The 21,933-nt window shown below is 54.8% G+C and overlaps 4 protein-coding genes across 4 annotated transcripts; 2 read left to right on the top strand and 2 right to left on the bottom strand.

Annotated features, from left to right (window-relative positions):
- Positions 1-222: 222 nt before the first annotated feature.
- Positions 223-3,399, top strand: CTHT_0056860 (ubiquitin carboxyl-terminal hydrolase-like protein; the record flags this gene model as incomplete). Its single annotated transcript, XM_006695946.1, has 4 exons — positions 223-261; positions 530-673; positions 741-754; positions 816-3,399. 4 exons carry the CDS (start codon positions 223-225, stop codon positions 3,397-3,399), a joined length of 2,781 nt encoding a protein of 926 aa, XP_006696009.1.
- A 3,134-nt stretch (positions 3,400-6,533) lies between these two features.
- Positions 6,534-13,946, bottom strand: CTHT_0056850 (adenylate cyclase-like protein; the record flags this gene model as incomplete). Its single annotated transcript, XM_006695945.1, has 4 exons — positions 6,534-6,851; positions 6,934-12,198; positions 12,548-13,331; positions 13,678-13,946. The coding sequence occupies 4 exons, from the start codon at positions 13,944-13,946 to the stop codon at positions 6,534-6,536; spliced, it is 6,636 nt and encodes a 2,211-aa protein (XP_006696008.1).
- Positions 13,947-16,612: 2,666 nt separating this feature from the next.
- CTHT_0056840 (uncharacterized protein) lies at positions 16,613-18,064 on the bottom strand (the record flags this gene model as incomplete). The annotated part of the gene is made up of 1 exon (XM_006695944.1): positions 16,613-18,064. The coding sequence occupies one exon, from the start codon at positions 18,062-18,064 to the stop codon at positions 16,613-16,615; it is 1,452 nt and encodes a 483-aa protein (XP_006696007.1).
- Positions 18,065-18,596: 532 nt separating this feature from the next.
- Positions 18,597-20,372, top strand: CTHT_0056830 (uncharacterized protein; the record flags this gene model as incomplete). Its single annotated transcript, XM_006695943.1, has 4 exons — positions 18,597-18,736; positions 18,869-18,920; positions 19,014-19,073; positions 19,131-20,372. 4 exons carry the CDS (start codon positions 18,597-18,599, stop codon positions 20,370-20,372), a joined length of 1,494 nt encoding a protein of 497 aa, XP_006696006.1.
- Between the last annotated feature and the right edge of the window lie 1,561 nt (positions 20,373-21,933).

Raw genomic sequence — 21,933 nt, 5'->3', positions numbered from 1 at the left:
ACCGGCTGCCCTTAAGTTGCTTGCTGCCATTGTCGCCTGCGCCCCCCTCCTCCCCCCCCCCCCGCCGCGCGCCTCGGCTTTCCGAATGATAGACGACGGCCCTCGCCAACCCGCCCTGTTCGATCCCGACACTGCTCTGTATTGCTCACGCGAGTCCCCCAATCGACTTTGTCCCCGCCTGCCGAGTGACGCGCCGACGGTCCGGTGTCCTCGGCGCTCGCCATGGCGGGGTTCTTCCAAAAGCTCAAAGCGGCCGGCACTGTAAGTCTTCGCCGGCGATGTGCCCGTCGCCATGCCTGTCCTTCCTTTCCCTCCCTTCCCCCCCCCCCCACACCTTCCCCTGGCAGATGGATGTTGGGATACCGGGACACAGGGACACAAGGACACATGGCTACAGGACACAGAGCCAGAGGCGCAAGACAGCCCACTCTTGTGTCCAGCCTCGTGCTGTCCTTGGGTGACCCTGTGTCTTATCTCCCGCTGGCGTGGTCTTGATGCTGGGATCCTGAGCTGACAGTGGACTGTGCAGGGTATCTCGAGATCGGATAGCAATGCCTCCAAGAATACCAAGAAGGAAGATCCTACGAAGGACCTGTCGCCCGTTGAGAAGCTGCTGTACAACGCGGGCCCAATACGCCCAGACGGCAGCGACAAGTTCTTTGGGCTAGAGAATGTAAGGGCTTGCTCTTGGGAAGTCCAGTTCACTTACTATAGGACGCTAACCACAGTCTGCATGCTAGTTTGGAAACACTTGGTAAGCCGACCGCTCGAGAACCGGCGACGACCCCTCCCCAGTATGCTAACCGCCATTTTAGCTACTGCAACTCGATCGTCCAGGCGCTCTACCACTCGGAGCATTTTCGCGAAAATGTCATGAATTACCCCCCTCCAGCGCCTTGGGACAACCCGGACGAGCCGAAATCCAAGCTCAGCGTGACAGTACGCCCTCCACCACAACCAAATGGAACGGTTACTGGTCCAAGCAAGCCGGGGCAGACAGGAAGGACCTCTCTCAGCGGCGGTCAACTGGCTCCTAGTATGGGCCCTCTACGGCCCGAGGACAGGCCCGACTCCCCGGAGTACAAGAAGAAGCAGGCCATGCTCAAGGGACCTGTGCTGGATCTCACTCAAGAGTGCTCCGATCCATATGGCATGAAGGAATGTACCTTTACTGGGCTCAAGGATATCTTCACCGCCCTTATCGAGAGCCAGTCTAGGACGGGTGTATTAAGCCCTCAACGGTTTCTAGACATCTTCAAGCGCGACAACGAGATGTTCCGAAACTCCATGCACCAAGACGCCCACGAATTCTACGGGATCGTTCTAAACGACGTCATTGCGAACGTGGAGGAAAATGCCAAGCGGATGCAGGAAATCGCAGAGAGCAAGGGCATCAAGCTGAATCCAGAGGGAGAATCTGGGTCAAGGGCACCGGGCACGGGCTGGGTGCATGACATCTTCGAAGGCGTACTAACCTCGGAGACCAGATGCCTGACCTGTGAGACAGCATCACAACGAGACGAGACCTTCCTCGACCTGTCGATCGACTTGGAAGAGCACTCATCGGTTACTTCATGCTTGCAGAAGTTCTCGGCCGAGGAGATGCTGTGCGAGAGGAACAAGTTCTTCTGCGATCATTGCGGCGGTCTGCAAGAGGCGGAAAAGCGCATGAAGGTCAAGAAGCTACCCAAGATCCTGGCCCTGCATCTGAAGCGGTTCAAGTACACCGAGGACTACAGCCGGTTGCAGAAGCTCTTCCACCGAGTTGTCTACCCATATCATCTGAGATTGTTCAACACGACCGACGATGCCCAGGATCCCGACAGGTTGTACGAGCTGTACGCTGTCGTCGTTCATATCGGAGGCAACGCCTATCACGGACACTACGTCGTCGTCATCAAGACGAAGGATCGTGGCTGGCTGCTGTTCGATGACGAGATGGTCGAGCCGGTCGACAAGCACTTCGTGCGCAACTTCTTCGGAGACAAGCCCGGAATGGCCTGTGCCTATGTGCTGTTCTACCAGGAGACGACCTTCGAAAAGGTCAGGGAAGAGTTGGATGCTGAAGGATTGGATGTGGATCAGATCAAGCCCGCGGCGAAAGTGCCCAATCTCGCCGCAACTGCCGAGGTCAACGGAGAGCCAGAGTCGAACGAGGTGCCTCTTACTAGGATTAAGACGCAGCCATTGCCCCCTCTGGCAGAAGATGAGCTTTCGCCATTACCGAACGGCAAGGCGATCAAGGGCGGCGGCGGCGATAGTCCAGTTGATTCGATCCCGCATTCGCTCTCTCGGTCTAGATCTCAGCCAGTGCTCGTCTCGTGGTCCGGTTCCTCGGATGTCCCACATGAACCCGATAAGAGTGAGCCTGTTATCGCATCGTACAAATCAGAGAAAGAGAGGAAAAAGGAGCTAAAGGCTCAAGAAAAGGCTCAGAAGGCCCAGGAGAAAGCCCAGAAGGCGGCCGAGAAGGAACAGGCACGCCTTGCGGCCAAAGAGCGCCAGGGGAACCTAAGAAAGGCCCAGGAAGCCGCAAAGGAGTGCGAAGACCTGCAAAAGGCTATCGAGGAGAGCAAGCGGATGGCCGCGGAGGAAGAGAAGCGACATAAGCGCGAGGGCTCCGAGATAGCTAGCTCCGATGGCGGCGACTCACATCAACATCATCATCATCATCAGCAGCAGCAGCAGCAGCAGCAGCAGCAGCGTCGTCATCACAGCCAGAGCTTCCTCAGCCGCGCCAGCCGGACCGGCAAGGCTATGACCCGCAAGAGCATCGCCACGTTCATTAATAAGGCCTTCCTGCCCGAATACCCCGACATGGCACATACCGATCACCACAACCACAAGGTTGTTGTTCCTGAGCGTCCTTCCGACGTAGCCAGTTCCTCCAAGGCTAGCGACCGCACCGTGGCTGCTACCGATGTAACGGGCGCGGGCACAGCAACACCTGCCGAGAGCGAGATCTCCCACCCGACAACGATAACCTCCATGACTACCGCCAGCACCATGCCATTGCATCACCAAAATGGCACCGCCGCTGCTGCCGCTGCCACGACTATCCTCGCCAATGGCGATGTTACCAAGCCAGGCACAGCAGCAGGTTGTAACTTGGAGGCCTTGTCGTCCTACCCCTCCCGCACCGATACTGCTGTGTCGTCCGGGGCGGGCGCGCCGCCGCCTTCCTCGCACCACTCTCACCATTCTGCTTCTGACCACCACAACTACCACCATTATCATCGGTTTTTCCACCGGCATGATAAGGACAAGGACAAGGATCACAAGGACAAGGAGAAAGATAAAGAAAAGGAAAAGACGCCTCTCAAAGAGCGCTTCCATTTCGGTCTGGGTAAAAAGAAGAGCGGTGTTTTGGGCGCTGGAAGTAATACGTCTCTGTCTTAGTTGGGCAGAGACAGTTGCAAAAGGGCGAACGGCAAGAGGCGGAGAAGTGACGCGGTGTGTTTGGTTTGTTGGGCCGAAGGGAGAGGGTCCTTTGATGGGGGGAAGAATATGGGGAGTTCGGAGGGATGATGGGGTTTTGGATTGGTATAGACTTTTGTCCCTGGGGGTAATAACAGAGGAGAGTATTGTTTGTTGGAACGGGATAGGTTTGATATTGGGAGGATTGGTTGGTTGGCTTGTTTTGTGAAGGAAGGAGGAGGAGGGAAGAGGGAAGAAAGGAGATGACTGACTAGTTGGCTGGTTTAGGGACCTAGTCGGCTCGTCTGTCTGGTTGACCAATCAATGGATTGTAGTATCACAAGCAGGTATCTTAGTTCTTAGGATACGTTAGGTATATACTAATCCGGGAAGAACAAATGGACGATGGGACAACAACCGTTGACCTTGGCTGAGTTCCGGTTGGATGATGCCTGTCTCTGACGATATCCGTCGTTGACGGACTGGGTTGGGTAAAATACTTCTTTTGTTTCGGTGGGCTACCGACCTTTGGTTTATCCTTCCACTTGATGCAGTTGAGGACTTGATGGCTTGTTGGTTCGTAGACGATGCTGCAGAGTTTGATGGATGTCATTACTAAGCACGAGTTAACGTAGGGAAGTAAGTGGTTGAGCTAGACATAGGCCCAGCAAACCTGGAGGGGTGTCAAGGCTTGTTTAATCGTCCCCAAGATCACGATTTGAAACCAGGACCATACAGCTTGCCAACCTCATTCATGTGTGTCTTCATTAAACCTAGTGTTGATTTCCACACAACATAAGACCTGCTTCCAACGTACTACCGCAATATCCTTTCCCAACCAGGCATCAAACATTCACATCGCCCATAACCTCCGCTGCCCCCTCTTCACCCCTATCAAGATCCCCGTCCCTCAATCAACCCAGGACCAACTCATATACTATGATCAACGTGTTTATAATAATCAAAGGTACCCTCATAACTGTCCTCACGCTTGCTGTCAACTGAATAAGCTTGTATTTCACTCCGGTGTCGACTTCTTGGCCGAAGGCGCGGTGGTATGTTGCGGGGGTTAGACCAACTAGGAGACGGCGTTAGCGCTTCCTCAAGCTCAGTGATTCTTGCTTGCTTCTTGATTTGGCTTGAGGATGGTTGTAGAATTCCAGGTCTCGCAGTGCTTAACGCGTAGATTACAACGAGGTCTGAGCTAGGATGACGGGTCGGGAGAAGGGGCTCAGGGTCCAAGAAGGTGATTATGGGGAGCGCATACCACGTGCAAGAAACCGGTCTTCACTCGGGATACAAATCGCATTGAGCAGGAGGACGGTGACTGTACGGAGCTCTGTCAGCATCTGCTCACCATTCAGTGCGGTCAACATTAAGAGAGTTTAACGGGTCCATACTGTAAAGGAGCTTCCCCAGGATGGACATCTTGGTTGAATTGTGTAGGAATGCGTCTGCCCCGACGGGCTTATCGAGTGGTAATTGAATAAATACAGGTCGGGTTTGGCTCTTGTACAAGGTACTAGCTCTGGCAGTTTGCTATGATGGTGTCGTCGCTTTCAGGAAGCTCTCGTTGCTCTGGTTCAGTGCCTCCTACAACGTTCTCGGGCAGTTCGTTCCTCGTGCGGTCGTTCCCAATGCCAAGCGCAGCTATCAAGCGATTCTTTGTGCTACAGTTGAATCGAATGCGGCAACAAAACTGTGTGCCAGCAGATCCAGGCGCAAAACACTATGCTCCAAAACCAGAACGGAAGGTTGCTGTCGCTTGAAGTTCAACGGTGGCCGTTGTCATGACGGGGAACAGGGATGGGGACACGGGGAAGAGAAAGCACAGACCGTCTAACGACGCCAGCCAAGACGCTGTTATAACCCTAACCCTGGTTTACTAGCATTATGTGAAGGAAGATTTGAACTCCCCCGAGAGTTTTACAACCTGTACTCTACATGCTTGTTTCACGTGCTCTCCTTCTCTCCCGCAATTGTGTTTCGTAAAATAGTATATGGAAATGTCATGCTTAAATCAATCATGTAAGAGAAACAAAAACAAACAAGTAACAGAGCAATGTCTTCAGCAGAAGAATATGAACAGACATTTTTCACGAACACGGCACTTCATGAGAAACCAAAACTCGAAGCCAAAGCAAACAGAAAAAGTTGACTTCAAATGAAGCGTCTCATTTCCACAAAAGCTCGATATCCATATCCAAACATGCCAACAACATCCCCTTCCCTGAGGGGTGTTAATGCCCATGCCATCATGGACAGACTAGAAGAGGAAGATGAGAAGCCAGTCCGGCTCAGTAATGTTAGCCAACCAATCCATAAGCTCAAGTTAGGTCATCGAATCCTCCAAACCAGTCAACAGACCAACCATTCAACTAACCGGTAGTGTGTAAAAGTGTGTAAAAAGAAGAAAAGAAAAGACGCCGGACAAACACAATACACCAACAGATAAGAATCATCATTATTCTTCCATTACCGCCACCATGATTAGCCCAACCATACCAGCCAGCCAAAACCAACCAACCGACATCAAATATTCCGGTAGAGAAAGAGAGCATGCCGATGTCCCATCTCACCAACCATAACTCAAAGAACCAACAGTCCAAGAAAGCTAGCGGCATGGGGGAACAGGGGTATGAAGAAAACCTATCATCGAACAAGCGAAACGAAACGAAAAGAGGAAAAATTCCTGTTTCCATGCCAATCAAAAAAAAAAAAAAGAAAAGAAAAGAAAAAGAACGATAGGATAACTCTCATTTTTTGGTATCTCTCAAGCCAAAAACCAGCCCAGCCAAGCCAAAACCGACCGACCGACCGTAACATCATTAACAGCGACAGAGCAGTAAAAGTAAAATAATACTAGTAGTAGGAGCAGCGTGCAAACCAAAACTGACCAAGCAAGCAAGCAAGCAACCAACCAACCCACCAACCAACAAAACGGAGGGTAGGAGTATAAGATAAGAGAGAAGGGTAGAGGAGGGGGGGGGGGAAGAACGAGTACCGCAACGTCGAAGCGAAAATCACACCTCGAAACAGCTACTCATGAAGTTACAACTCAATCAATCACTCATCATCGCCATCAATCAAATAGCCTCACGGCCTAGCCAGCCCCTTCATTTCTCCTCACTAACAACACCGCCATTTCCATTTAACACACTCTCGAACTCGGTAAACCTCGGACTGGCCAGTGGCAAAGGCGGCAGCTGAGGGGGGCCGGGGGATGGCAAAGGAGAATCAGACGTCATATATTGATCGTTGGCGGCATCGTCGGGCGGCAGGGGTCCGTAGCGGGCCTCGTAGCGTTCGAGAAGGGCCAGCTTGGCCTGCAAAGTGTCGAGGACAGAGGCCATGGGGGCGCGCAGGTCGTTGAGCTGGCGCAGGCGGTCGCTGGAGAGGATGATGTGGCGGATGGCGAGGGTTGCGACGCAGGTCTGGGTAACAGTTAGTGTCAATTCGTTCAATCAAGCCGGTGAGTTAAGGGAAGCAGGGAAAAAAAAAGAAAAAAAAACATACCTCGATCCGGCTAACCTGATGCTCCAAAAAGTTCAACAAAAACCTCTCCGTGACCTCCCCACCGCGCTGCCTCATTCGCTCCATCAACTCCGTCTCCGGCGGCTGCAAGCCCCTTCCACTCATATCCTCCAGCGAACTGCACAGCATCTCTAGCCTGAGTGCAATCCGCCATAACCCCCACACATTTTCCGGATCAAACGACAGCTGGCTATCCGGGCTCAACCTAGCCGGCTTCTGCTCCGCCTCCTGGCGCTGCTTCTGGTTGAGGTTATGCATGTCGATGCGGCCAGCCAGCGCGTGCGGATACAGCGAGTAGATGTACTCGGGGTTTTCGAGACCCTTCAGCTTCATCTCGCCCATATCTTTGACCTCAAAGCCCTGGCTGCTCAGCTCACGCAGGTTCTGGCGGATGGACTTGGCGAAGGGGTCGTTCTCGTCGTCGATCTCCATGCCCTCTTGGTAGGTCTCGAGGCAGCGTTGGATTTCCATGATGAAGTCGGAGGAGACGGTAATCTGACCACCATCCGCGCATGCCGAGATACGGCTCGCCTTGTTGACCATAGGACCGAAGTAATCCATGCGGCGGGTAACCGGGTCAGGCTCGGCGAGGGGCTCGCCCCAGTGGATGCCCATGCGCACCGAAAGGCCGCGGAAGATAAGGTTGTTGTTGCGATCGAATATGGGCGCGCAAATGACTGAGTTGAGCATCTCCGCCGGCCAGTTGAGGCTCAGCAGGTGGATCTGCACAGCAAAACACCACAGCAGTGCGGCCGTGGCGGTCTGGAACGAAACCATAAACGCATCACCTTCCGTCTTGACCTCAAATCCACCAATCCTCCTCAACTGCCTCCTCATCGTATCGTTATGCAACTTAATCGCCGACCGCATCGCCTCAGGATACATCTCCCATAACTGGGTCGAATTCTTGATATCCGTAAACACGATGGCAATCATACCGGTCGGGGCAGGCACCTCTGCATCCAGCCTCTGCAGCGTGGAATCCAGCGGACCATCCACCTTCGCCTTCTTGCCCCTGCGTGTCGACAGCGCCATGCTATCATCAGGCGGGAAGTTGAACCACGACATGCTCTGCCCACGATGCATGCGCGAGCGCTCGCGGCGCCGCTTAAGATCGGCCACGCTGAGCATCATCACCATGATCTTGTTGGTGGCGCCGTAGGCCATGGCCAGGTCGCGGATCTTTTGCGAAGCGCGCATTAGGTCACCGCGCACGGAGCGGTAGACGTCGACGACGAGTTCCGGAGTCAAATACTCCCAGACTTCGCGGGTCGCGACGAGGATGGCCTCGTCCTGCTCGGTGATGCTGTGATGCTTGACGTGCGGCGCGGCTTGCACGGCCGGCATCATCTCCGAGTAGCCAAAAGCGCGGGAGACTTCGAGGGTATCGTTCAGCCGTCCGTTGCGCGAGACCCAACCGCCGGCATCGCGGATGCGCGAGCGCTCGTGGGGATCGGCCGGGTCGTGCTTCTTGGTGAGCATCTTGAACTGGCTGTCGGTGTGGATGAGCATGGCCTGGACGTCGCCGACATTGGCGACGTACAGCTCCTGCTCGTTGAGATAGACCACCGTCGCCACGCTACCCGAGTTGAGATCCTCCTTGCTGAGCACAACCGAGTACGACGAGCGATTCTGCGTAGAGGTAGCCGCATTAATCAACTCCTTATTCAGCGCCAGGAACGCACGCCTGAGCGCATCCTCCGGCGTCTCGCCCTGCGCGGCTCTCAGGTCCCTCAGCTCGCGACTAAAGATCCTGCCAAAGTTCTCGTGCAAGAACTTCGCGATCTTCGACCCCCCACTGCTCAGCGCCTGCCCATCAAACAAGGCCATGAGCAGCTCAGCATCGTTTGAATTGAACCTCGGCACGACCAAGTCCACAGTCGACAAATGCTTGTTCTTCCCCAGTGTATCCGCCATGCCGTACGGCAGATATCCCGCCATGGAATCCGACGTCCTGATGCGGCGGTCCTCGTTTTCGTCAGGCACACTTGGATCGAGCACGGTGACGTCCATTAGACCCAGGACGCGTAGGTGGACCAGGCGGTTGAAATCCTCATACTTCTCGCGACCCTGCGAGGCGCCGCTCGGATACGTCGGCTTGATCTCCAGGCGGCGGTTGCCCGAAAGGTTGAGATAGCGCAGGTTGGGGTTGAGGTTCCAATTCCAGTCGTAGGGCACGTTGGCGATGTTGTACTTGAGCGAGTTGCTGCCGCAGTCGAGCACCGCGAGCTTCTTGGCGCGCTGGATGTCGGCGGGCAGGTTGGTGAACTTGTTGTCGTTGATGTGCAGCGTCTGCAGCATGGAGTACTCCTCCAGGTCGTCGGCGGGCAAAGTGGTGAGATCGTTGCCTGAGAGATAGAGCTCCGTGAGCTGCGACCAACTCTTGATCGACCGCTGCGGCATGTCTGTGAGCGAGTTGTACGAGAGATTGAGGACGCGAAGCTCTTGGAGGTGGACGAGCTGCTCGAAGACGTCGTCATCAATGTGGTTGTCCGCGAGGTACAGATACCGGAGAGACCCGGCAAAGGTATGCGTAATCAGCGTCGACAGGTTGGAATCCTTCCTGTAGCTAGGACCACCCATGGACGTAGAGACGCTGCTCTGGGTGCTGCGAGACACGACCGACGTCTTGCGACCGCCCTTGCCATACAGAGACACCATCGACCCCTTGCGGTCACCAGCTCCGGGTACCGGCGAGGGACCGACACTGAGGAGCGTGCTCGAAGCCTGACTTGGCCTCCTCGAAGCATCCCCCCCCCTAAGCTCCTCCGAGCTAGGCATCGGCGAGAGCCCGCGGCCCGCGACAGACTTCTTGCTGTAGAGCGAGTTGGGCGTGCTGGAGGGGTCGCCCGGGGGTTGAGGAGCACGAGACGCCGGCTTAGGGAAGTTCTCGAGCAGGTTCGAGGATGCATTGAGGGTCTCCAACTTGTTGGCCCACCACAGCTCCGTCGGCAGCTTGCGGATGTTGTTGCCATGGACATCCAGCACACGCAGCTCCGTCAGGCAACCGATCTCGGGGGGCAGCTCGCCGATGGTGTTGTGCGCTATGCTGAAGTGATCAAGCCTGCGAAGATTACCGATCTGATTGGGCAGCGACACGAAGTAATTGCGATCGAGGATCAGCCGCTCAAGGTTCAGCATGTTGTTGAAGGACTCGTCGATGCTGGCCAGCTGGCAGTTGGATAGGTTCAGGACCTTTAGCGTAGGAACGGGCTCGCGGAGTTCGAACTTGGTGATGGGATTGGAGTTAAGCTTCAGGCTCCGGAGTCGAGAGAAGGTACCGACGAATTGCGAGATGCTGTTGTGGTCGGCAGTGAGAATCTCGAGCTTGGGCAGCTGCGCGACCACATCAATATTCGTAATAGCGTTATATTTGAAATTCAATTCGCGCAGGCTCCCCAGGTTTTTAAAGGATTCTGGGAAGGAGCCGGTCAAGCGATTGTTTGTGATGACAAACTTCTCCAGACTCCTGAGATTGCCAATATTGTCTGGCAGCGTGCTGATGAGGTTGAAACTCAAGTCAAGGTCGACCAGGTTCTCCAGGTCACAAAGGAAACTGGGGAACTTCTCGAGGAAATTGGACGAAACGGTCAGCGTCCGCAGCAGCGTGTAATTGGCGAAATAGGTGGGAAGGGACTTCAGGCGATTGTTTGCCAGGTTAAGCTTGAGCAAGCCCCTGAGGTCGCCCAGTTCCGCGTGGTCCAGCTGGTCGAGACGGTTATTCGACACATCGAGATACGTCAGTTTCTGCGCACAGCTGAAGCTCGGTGGTAACCTGCGAGCCTCGTTGTTGGTGTACTTGATGTCCTTCAGGCCCGAGCAGGCCTGGATGAAATCACGCGGGACGTCCAGTGAAAGGTTCCGCGACAGGTTGAGAGAAATGATATCGGGTGCCTTTCCGTAGAGCGGGACGGGGATGGTGACGAGATTGCGACCAGAGAGGTCGACATGGATGAGTTTCTGCTGCATGCGATTCAGTCCGACGTCGTAGGTGCCATAGTGGAAGTCGCTCTCCCGGATGGAAAGGAACATGAAGCGACAGATGTAGCTGTTGTCGTCTCGTCCGATGTCCTCTATTCGATCCCGTTCTTCGTATCCGACCTGCTGGAGCAGGCGCTTTTGTATCAAGAGCGGACGCTCGGCATTGTTCAGCACCCGTATGAGATTGCGCCTCTTCATTACGATGTGGTAGTTCTCGATGCCATCGATGCGATACGTCTTCCTGACGATAGTGGAAATGAGATCGTGCACGGTCGCATCGAGGGCCATCTGGAGCGTGACAAAGGTGTCGTCCGCCCTGAACACGCGGATACAGTAGTTGGTCAGCTTCTCCTCGGGCCGGGGTAGGACGGTGATGTCGTCGACTTCGGGGGCCTGCGTGGAGTTATCGCGCGGGCGGACGCCCCAACTGTCAGGGGCAAACCAGGCGCCACTCGGGTCGGACTTGATAGGTAGCTTGTCAAAGTCTAGGTCATTTATCAAGTCAGAATCCATAGGTGTGAGCGGCAGCGGCCGGCTAACGATGCCCTCCATATCGTTGAGGTTCGTGTCCAGATGAAACACTGTGCCGACCTCCTGTTTATCGGTGGGCCCGATGTTCTCATCGTCGTCATGCTGCCGCGAGCTGCGGCTCTTCTTCGAAAAGGGGAACTTATTATTGAATGTTGCGCCGCGACCATACGAAGGGCGTGGCCCAAAGAACTCACGAGGATCGGGAGATACCGGCCACTCTGACCCTTCAATCGACGCCGCGGCCGAGTCTTGCCTAGATGGACGCGACCCGAGAGAGTTGGAGGACGCTGAAAACTTTTTAAGGTCGGCAAGATCGTACTTCTCTTTGTGGTGTTTGCGGAAGCGAGGCAGAAAGCGGCTGCGTTTAGATTGATGGCCGGGTGACGTTTGTCCGTCGCCGCCGGTGCTTCGTGAGCCCCAGTAGCTGCCATTGGCGCTCGGAGCCGGGCTCTGCGCCCGTGATCGGGATCCGTGCATGATAGACGAGCCGCTGCGCTCTTTCGGAATACTCGATATTGAATCTTCCCTGCTGATGGAGGGCCTGAGGGCTCGCGGATCGTCGTTACTCTTGTTGTGTCGATGGCTGTGGCCGCCGAGATGGACGATGGAGTGGCCGGAGCGTCCAGAGCCAGATGTTTTCGGCGGATTCTGTGATCCGCTGTCACTTATGAAGCGTTCGCGATCCGGACCGGTGAGGACTTCGCGAACGGGTGCTTCGCCATACTTGGCAATATCCTAGTAGGAGGAAGCAGGCAGGTTAGAGCTGATCAGGGGATGGGTAGGATGCAAGGTGTGGCAGCGCCTTTCTTCTGGAAGCGGCATCAAAGAGAAACGATTGGTCGACAAAAATGTGACCCCTCCTAAGCCCTCAACTGAAAGGAAGGAATGGAAGAGTGGTAGACGGAAGGGGATAAAGACAAAAAGGCTCAGGTCGCGTTGGGGGAGGGAGGGAAAAGAAGGAAGGGAGAAGGAAGGGAGAAGGAAGGAAAGGATGCCCCCGGGGGGGGGGGGGGAGAAGGGGAGAGGAAGGAAGGGAGGGAAAAGCAGGTCTGGGCAAATCGGACGACAAGGGGAAGACGCATACCTCGACTTCTTGGTAGAGGAAAGGCACAACTTCGGGGGCGGGCACCGGCGTGCGGGGCCTAGAGCCAGATGGGGACGCATCCCTGCCGTGGTCGGTAGCGTTGGAATAGTTTCGGTCACGGTGGGGACGGCTGTAACTATACGAATGCGAACGGTGCTCTTTCCCAGCCGTTGGAAAAGGCAGGCTGAATTCGGACGAGTCTCGGCCGGGGAATTCCTCGCCGAAGAAGCCCTGCAATTTGCGGAGTCCTCCCCGCGCGCCGCTTGTTCGAGAGCCTTGGCTGCTGGCCGTGGTAGCTATGCTGACGACCGAGGGACGTCGATCGTCTGTGAGGTAGGCAAACTCAGGCGAATCAACAAAGGTAGCTGGCGTGCGCGAGCTCGGCGGCGGGCGGCTGCTTGAAGTAGCGGGCACGTTTGGAGACACCTGCGAGCTCAGGGAGAGGTTATCGGTCGAGTCATTGTAGAAGGTTGTGGTTACGGGGTCGTTCGGTGAGAGGCCGGGGGCGGAGCTGTTGGCGTCGCCGGCTATCCATGACGACGATGACATCGCTGACGGTGCGTTCTGCTGGGCGAGAGAGCCGGAGGATGGGCTTGTGTGTTGGCCCCTGGCCGCGCGGCTGGCGGAGGGGCCCTCGAGTATGGCTAGGTCGCGACGGTGTTCAAAGAGATCGCTCATGATATGTTCACGCATCGACGAGTTCGTTGATGAGGTTGGGAGCCCAAATGGGCGCGAACCGTTCGAGGTCGGAGAGACCTGGCCTTCGGATTCTTTAACGGACCTGCTGGGTGTGGGCGCGTAGAGCAAAGAGCCCCTCGTCAGCTCCAAAGTTCAAGCGCTTTCGATCTTACAGCTGAGTCTTTTGAGACACCTAGGGCAACAGATGGGCAAATATGGGCAGATAGATGAGCAAGCGGCCGGGTCGCAGGCTCGAATGGGAGCAGGGCCAGACCGCCGTCTCTGGCAGATGCCGTGACAATGGCAATATGGACACGGGGGACGGGAATGGCAACGGCGGGCCAAGTTCGGGAAGGTCTGCTTGTTGATGACGGGGATGCCGGAGTGGAGCCAATGATGGGCTCATGGAAAGTGACTGGAGCAACTGGAGCACAGAAATGTGGGCGACTCACCGTCCAGGATACCCGCTGTCTTCATCAGTCTTGAGTCGCGACGGGGCCCCTCGCCGCGATCCGTGCGTGGCAAGGCGATGAAGAGCATTACTGCTGCTGTGACTGCTGCTGACGCCGAGGCCGACACTGGCAGCAGCTGTCGCAGAGGGTACGGCATTTGACTCGGGCGGCAACGAGGGCAGCGGCTTCGCGGTGATGCTCGATATCGCACTGTCGGTGCTGGAGCCCGTCATGGAGCTGCGACGGGCGCTATCGTCGGGTCGGGGCATCATGGATCGTCACCAATGCCAAACTCTGACCTTCCACTCTGTGACGGGGTCGAGGACAGGGACGGATGGGGATGGGAATGGGGATCGAGAAGAAAACAGAGGAAGATGACGGGAGCTAAGAGGTTGAGAGCGAGCAAGCTGCGGGTTCAGAGTGCGGAGGCCATTCCACCGTTTGCGTTTGCGGCTGCTGGGATCCAACGTTGAGAGGGCTGGTGATGGTGTTGGTAGGTACTTCGCGGGCGTGCTGCTTCCTGCTTGTTGCTTTTCCTCAGGTCATTGCTGAGCGTGTCGCCAGACAGTCTGCCAGGATAGATGGTATGCGGCTTAGTCGGTGTTGCCAGCCCCAGCTCTCAGGTCGTTCGGTTTCCAGTGGATGCAGCTGAGCAGACTGCTCGGACGCTGGAGCGAATTGCTTTAATTGTTTGGTGCTTTGTTATGCTGGTGGCTGCTGGGTCTGGACTTGAATGTGCAGTGTGCAGTGTGCAGTGTGCAGTGTATGCGATGCGGGCGGGTAGACGGGCAAAGAGCCACGGCAGACTCTCTCTCACACAGCGCAGAGGAGAAGCGGGCAACGGGGCCAAGCGACGGGGGAGTCAGAAATGACGACGTGCTGTGTGGATGGAAGCTTGGATGAGGCGACGGCCCACGGCCCACGGCCCAGCAGCGCAGGGCACAGCAGCACTTTTTGGACGCTGGACAGCGGGCAACCCCTCCTTACGGGCCAAGCTTGTGCTTGCGCTGGGCTGCTCGCTGCTCGCGGGACTGTGGGCCGGCATGCCAGGCACGTAGGTGGGACCCCGCTACTCCACAGTTTCACTTCCACTGGCCACTGACCTGGCAGCCAGCCGACAGGAGGGAGTAAAGCCCAGCCTGAAGCTCTCCTCCTCCCCCAGGAATGGAAAAGCAGGCTGTGCGGAGACTTTAGCCCCACGGCGTCTGAGACCGCGAACAGAGTCGTTGGGGATTGGAGGTTTTGGAGGCTGGCCTTGGATGACGCACATCATGCCCAGGTGCGATGTGTGTACTGAACTAGCCATTGGTACTGAGAGCCAATGACCTTTTGTTTTGGCGCCGACACGGCAGGAGTCCACCGGCAGTAATTGACAACCGATACTGTGGTAACTCACTGGGCCCTGCAGCCTGCAAACCAGCCTAGGAAATAGCTCGCCGCCGAGATCAGCATATGCACACAGGTCTGTACAGTAGATGCTCCTTCAGGGCAAACGCGGCCAGCAATCCAACTCTGCGATCCGCAATCCCGCAAGAAGTCGGTACCTACAAGGGGGGTTTGAGCAACAAATGGGAGCTGCGGGACAACATCCGGCACAAACCGGTGGGGTCCAGCGTCTGTCGAGCCCCCTCGCTGCTCGCTACTCTCGCCCACCGCATCGTGGTCATGGGTCGAGATGGATGATCGAACTCAGCCATGTGGTTTACCTAATTCGTCCCAATTTGCCCATCTATGTCCTTATCGATTCCCAACAATGCGCGCTGCTTGCGACGAAAAAGGGCTCATGCCGAGGTAGAGTCGTAGGACTCCCATCCCAAACAAACGCCTTCTCTATCAGAGAGGCAGAGCGACACGATCTCCAAAAGTCCCTAGGCTGACCGACCAGTCTGGGGCACCATGGCCCCACCATCACCGGGAGCTCGGGTCCGAGCCTTTCCCGGGTCTTCCCTCTGTCCTTTGCCAAGCAAGCAATGTTCCCCCCCCTTGTTGAGCAGGGCAATCATCATGTGATCAAATCCATCATTCAAACCCTTTTTCCCCCGCCCCCCCCCTCCCCCGGGGCCCGCACTTTCCTGAAGAGCAGAGGCCGTTTGAAATTCTTGACCTTTGGGTTTGGGTCTTGTCGAGAAAAGGCAAACCTTGAGAGAGTGAATGCACGCCAATCAATACTGGAATCTGGTGGCCCGTGCATCCTTTGGTGTCTCTCCAGGCGCTTGGTTGGGAACGCCAAGACGCCTCCCCGATCTGACCATCTTCCGAGACTCCACCTGCCACGCTCTTCTCCACCCGATCTGAGGTAACTTCCCATCGTCCCCCGATACACTAACCAGGCCATTAGAATCCGGCTTGTCGTTGACAGGGGGCAACAAAAGTCGATAGGCAAATGTCACTGATACTTAAGCAATCGTTGAACGGCAATAGTTATGTCTAGACGTAGAGTCGCTCATGTCTCTTATCCCATATTTAGCAAATTCAGATCTCGCCGTTTTAGCAGTTGCTGGTGCAGCTCTTTGTGCTACCCACCAACCTCCTTACAGACGTATATTTTGCATGAAGAATGAGCCTCGTAGACTTTGGAAAACGAGACTTCCTTATGCCGTCACGAAGTCCATATTGGTCCCGCTATTGTTGACTCCAATCTCTATCCTGGCTGTCACGGTTCTCCCCAAGGAGTCAAGCCAGGTCAAGTTGTTGAGGTGTGGTATCATTTGCTGTGACTACGCTAGCGGTACAAGCTACCCTGGGCACTCTCCACGATTGACTCTCTTAACCTTTTCCGTAAATATTACGTACACTACTCGTGTGCATCTATAGTGTGCCAGCCAATACCAACCAGTGTCCAATGAAGGTGACAGAAACAGCGACTAGCAAATCACAGGCAGGAAGCCCATCGGCTCTGCTCCCTCAAGCAACTTCCTATCCTCAGGCCCGACCCTTAGTCGTCCTGAGACCCGCTGTCAACGTCGCCGTCGTCACTGAAGTCTTGCTGTTCTCTTTCACTATTCGCCTTGTCGTCATCGCTATCGACATTCACAACATCGGCAATCTCATCGTTCAAGAGATCACCAACCCACGAGCTCTCCTCCAGCACCTTCCGTGCCTCCTCTTCGCCGACATTCATGTCCTCCATCACGAGTCGCATTGCCAACTCCGGCACCAAAACAGACTGCAGGAACCTCGTGGTTCCACGGGCTGACACCAACTTGTCCAGCACCGCTCGCTCTCGCAATAGACCGGAAAACTTGCTGATCAAGTTCTCCGACATATGCTGCAACCCCCGAATGCCGTAATACCCAGGTGTCAGGTTGACATCGGAGCGAAGCAACGTCTTGTTGCCTCCGTCCTTGATACTGTCACTGAACTTTTCCCTGTAGTACGACGGCTTGCGCAACTCGAGAATGTCCCGCAGCACCGGGTAGTACTTGGCGATGCGCTCGTCGAGCTTCGACCAGTTGATGTCCGGGTAACCCTTATTGTTCCAGGTCTCCCGGGCGGACTTTTTATTGTGCTGTTCGCAGAAATTGCGCATTGCGGCAACTGTGGTGAGTGAGTGTTCCTTCTTGAAAGCTTCAAGAAGCTCTGCGGAAACTTCTTTCTGGCAGAGAGGACATTTCGGTATTGCGAAGAGATCGGATAAGTCTGTCATTGGCGAGTCCGAGCCGGAAAGAGACAGCACATCGATCGATGTCGTCTTGTCAGTGGATGAGGGCTTGTTGGCGTTCGCGGTCCCCGCTTCATCGTCAGACATTCCAGGTAGAGGTGGGGGCATCCTGAAGCCGGTGATCGGCTTCTCAGGAGTATCCCCAGGTAAATCTGGCGGCCGCTTAAAGCCTGTGTCAGGGGTAGAGTCGCTTAGGGGAGGCAAAGATGGTGGTCTTATGAAGCCCGTTCCTGTTGACTTTGGCTTCTTTTTTCGTTCGGGTGTCTTCTCCGTACTCGGACAGGTCGTCGTCGCAGGCTTCGTAAACTTGTTACGACTACCATACGTTGCCTTCGGTTTCTTCATAAAGCTGAAGATAAGGTCATCGTCCTGCATGTCTTTCGAGTCTTGCTTCTTATCCTTCTCTTTGCTCTCCTTTGGACTTTCTGGGGCGATGGGAGAAGATGATAGCGTAATCGTTTCAGTTGTCTTACGCTTTATCTCGGGACCTGATTTGGGTTCTTTCGGAACAGATGACTTTGCGGCGGTCCGGGGGCGTTTCGAGGCTGCTCCCATTCGCTTACTACCCCATTCATCGTCCTCATCTTGGCTGAGAGATGGCCGCTTTCTGGACTTGTTGGAGGAAAAAAGAGTAGGCTGGATGTCACCTCGGCGAGGCAGGCCATCATCGCTATCACTCAAATCTGAGCTGCTCAACGGGGGAGCATCATCTGAGACTTGCTTCATGGCAGTAGATGTTGATAGCTTTTCGCTAGTCTCGTTCCTGTTTAACAGGTTTTGTTTCTCCAAGGCTTTTTGTTGACGAACGCAAGAGAGAAGACGAGGTACGTTTTGGTTCTTGCTGAGGCCTATATACCGTGGCCGAAACATGTGATATAGTAAGGATTTGGTGCTAGGTTGGAAGATAATGGGACTGTAACGTGGACTAGAGCGTGGTCAGGGATCATGGGCGCAGCTTGATGAGCGCCAGACTATATAAGGATAATGAAGATTGCAATAATTAGGGTGAAATGTGAATGAAAAACTTGTCCACCACATGAAAGTGCAGTGCAGAGGTACGCAGTTGGGCTCGGATCCTTACCAGGACTCCAGGAGGGCACAGCTACAGACGTAGGGTTGGTGGAGTCAGCAAGGGAGAAGATAGATGTAACAAATAATCTCAAAATTACTTCGAAAAGCATTCAGCATCCTGCAGCTCGTAACAGTCTTTACATTGGTCGCAGGTAGCAACTGAGCACATGGAAGTCGCGGCTGATACATGGAAGACGCGTCTTGCCTGTGCATCCGTGGCGCTAAAACTGTGGGTCTTAGAAACCGTGTGTATGGAACCCACAACGCCAAGCCCCTTGTCGCTCCAGTCAGCTGCTTGGCGGCTGTCGCCCACGCTGCCAGGTGGTGGTACGTACCACCACCAGACAACAACGCGCCGTGGACGAGATGCATTACCTCCTATCGAGCACAAGAGGGTTCATGGTCTTTGACTGGCCGCAACAACAGCTATTCATAATCACCTTGAGTTTCTGCTGTTAGCTGTATTATAGCAATGGCTACCAACCGGAAATATGCTGCCCTTCCAGACCTGGTATGGTTGTTACTTGCGGCTCCTCAGACTTGTTTTCCCCCCCCCCCCTCCCTCACCAATGATGGAGCGGTCTGACTAACAGGCATCACTCAGGACTCGGCTCCAGATGTCTATGAAACGCCAGAACTGACCGATGACCATTCGACAATTCCTGTAGGTTCTTTTCAAGCTGGCGGGGAGAAGCGACCCTAAACTGACCTGTACCATCAGCCCACAACAGTCCAGTCTCCATCCGACGATGAGTACGACGAGGACGAAGATACCAGCGGCATCTCGCGGTCGCGCCTGCGGATAGATGAGGCTCGATCGCGGTTCATGCCCGCTGTTGTGGATGCCAGCAACGTGGATTTCTCAGAGAGACTCACCAGCAAACGGAAGTCATACAAGACCACCAGTCGACGCCGCCGTATTCTTGAAGACGGGACCGAAGAATTAGGGGACTTGAGCGATGAGGATGGGACCGTGAGCTTAGCCCGGAGGATTGCGCGGCTGAAGCGCGAGATCGAAGAGGCCAGGCAGGAATATGAGAAACAAAAGAATGCGGCCGCGACTACAGCAGAGGAAGGGAAAGGGGTGTTACCTGTTGAAGTAGAAGACCAGATCGACTCCCTCAGCAAAGCCCTCGACGAAATCTCCAAGCTCGAAGAACCCCTCTCGCCACCGGGTACCATTCTCCCGGCCCCGAAGCCCCCAGCACCCAGCACCACCGACGAAGGAACAGTAACCGCTACAGTCACCACGGGCACCACCTACACAATAACCTATTCCCCGACCTACGACCAAACCCACGCACTCGCTAAAGCAGCCGACTTCGACAGGCGCCTCCTCATCCTTGAGCGTGCCCTCGGCATCGGCTCCGTCGACGTCCCGGGCCTAACTCCTGACAATCTCCCGCGCGCCATCATCCCCCTTCTCGAACAACTCCACAAGCAGATCACCACCCTCTCCGAAGCCTCCGTCCCCACGCTAGACGGCATCACCCGGCGCGTGCGCACCCTCACACAAGAAACCGAGAACTTGGAAAAAGCCCGGCGCAGCGCCAAGGCCACACAGGAGGCCATCGCTTCCGCCGGCGGCAACGCCGCCGCCGCGGGAACAGGCACCGAGGGTGCAGGCGTATCTCCCGAAACCGCAGAGCAAATGGCCAAGATCAACGCATTGTATGGCACCCTGCCTACAATCGAGAGCCTCGCGCCACTCCTTCCCCCCTTGCTAGACCGCCTGCGCTCGCTGCGTATGATCCACGCCGAGGCAGCCACTGCGGCCGAGACTCTGGCACGGATCGAGAAGAGGCAGGCAGAGATGGCAGCAGAGATTCAGCAATGGAGGGAAGGGCTGGAGAAGGTGGAGGCGGCGGTACGGGAGGGGGATGCGACGATGAGCAAGAATGTTGGGGTCATGGAGGGCTGGGTCAAGGCGCTAGAGGAGAGCATGGCGAAGTTGTCGGGTTGAGTAGGAGGGTGCAGATAGATAGATTGGGGGGAGAGGTATGATACCCGGTGATTGGGCAGTGCTATATTCTTCTCGACCTTGGTCTCGTACTGTGTGGGTAAGGTTATGTGCTCGGCTTTTGTGATTTCTCCCGGTTGTGGTGTTTTGTATGTTGCCCCTATTACACCCCAGGTGCCGACCATGAAGCTGAAATCTCCATCGACTGGAACTCTACTTGTTGCTGTCCCAAGAACCATGGTTTATCTCGATCTATCATCTACAAATAACCCGCTACTAGACCACTATGCCATTGATCAAAGGACGAGCTCGAATCGGGGACTATATCAGGGATCACAGGTTCCTCATCAAAACCGCACCAAAAGCGAATATTTTGTAGTAGGATTCGATGTTGATACCAGTGGTCGGTCTCATGCCCTTATTAGATTTACACATTACCATTAGAAACAGTATTGTGATTACAATTCCTGAGCGTCCCCTGTATAGCTCCCAAGACTACCATTTCTCTAGTCCTCCTTCCAACGCGCTATCAATATCTGAAGACACTGGTAATCTCTTTGGCGACGGCCTTGTATTTCTGCACGTAATCGTCTTGCTTCTTCCGTTGTCGTGAGAGCATGCTTCCCATTGTTCGTGGCATAATGCATCGGCCTTCTTCTCACCATTGTCCCACAGAATCTCTTGCAGTCTGCTCAAGCCACAACTCCTACCATGCGATTCATCCAGTTCCCATGAAGAGAAACTCTCTTCGAAGGATTTCACCAGGCTCCGATTGGAAAGATATTTGTCCAGGAGGAGGTGTTGTTTTCCTCTTCCAGGCTTCGAAGTACTTGAGCTGTGTAAGTGCGCAGCTGAATCGCCTCTTGGCGGGTTCAGAACATTTTTTGTCAGGAATAGAAGGCATCTGTATTAGCAAAACTCTAGTGATCGATCCTAGGATCTGAATGCATCAAACGAGCACGTTGAGTGTTCTCTTTGCAAACGCTTATCGGACTTCGTGGATCCGTTTTTGAGGGAAGAAGCTACAATAGCGAGTCTACTACGTCACAGAAGATATAATGTGGAATTGACACGTAATCATGATCCTCTCCAGGTGAAAGAGGGTCGAGATCTTGGTAGATTTCATTGTAGATTCACGCGAGGCTATAACTACCGCAGTCACTAGCTAGCTCATGGTCTTGGATAAGAATAGTTTGAGCTGCCGCAAGTAAAGGGCGTGGATTCCAGCAATGGAATTTCGCCACACATACCAGACCCGGCGTAAAACACTCGTCAAACAAAACCGATAGCTTGTCAAGACGAGCTCCGATTGGTTTGCGTAAGTTTTTTGATGCTTGTGTGCTTTCCATGCAAGATCAAGCTCGGGAGCAGACTTGAGCTAGCGTAGAATATTCATGGCCATCAACCTAGTGGCATAGCACCGGTGGCACATGTTGGTCAAGTCACACAGCTCCTCTAGAGACCATGAGTTGTTTTCCACGGACTCCAACAACTCCTTCTCGTCCTCTCTGTGCGTTGCGTCAAAAAAAAGATTCATATCATCTCGAGGATCCAAAGAGCAAAG

The sequence above is a fragment of the Thermochaetoides thermophila genome (genome assembly GCF_000221225.1).
Source record: "Thermochaetoides thermophila DSM 1495 unplaced genomic scaffold scf7180000011820, whole genome shotgun sequence".
In the NCBI taxonomy this organism is placed as follows: domain Eukaryota; kingdom Fungi; phylum Ascomycota; class Sordariomycetes; order Sordariales; family Chaetomiaceae; genus Thermochaetoides; species Thermochaetoides thermophila.
This window is presented reverse-complemented; position numbering and strand designations above follow the sequence as displayed.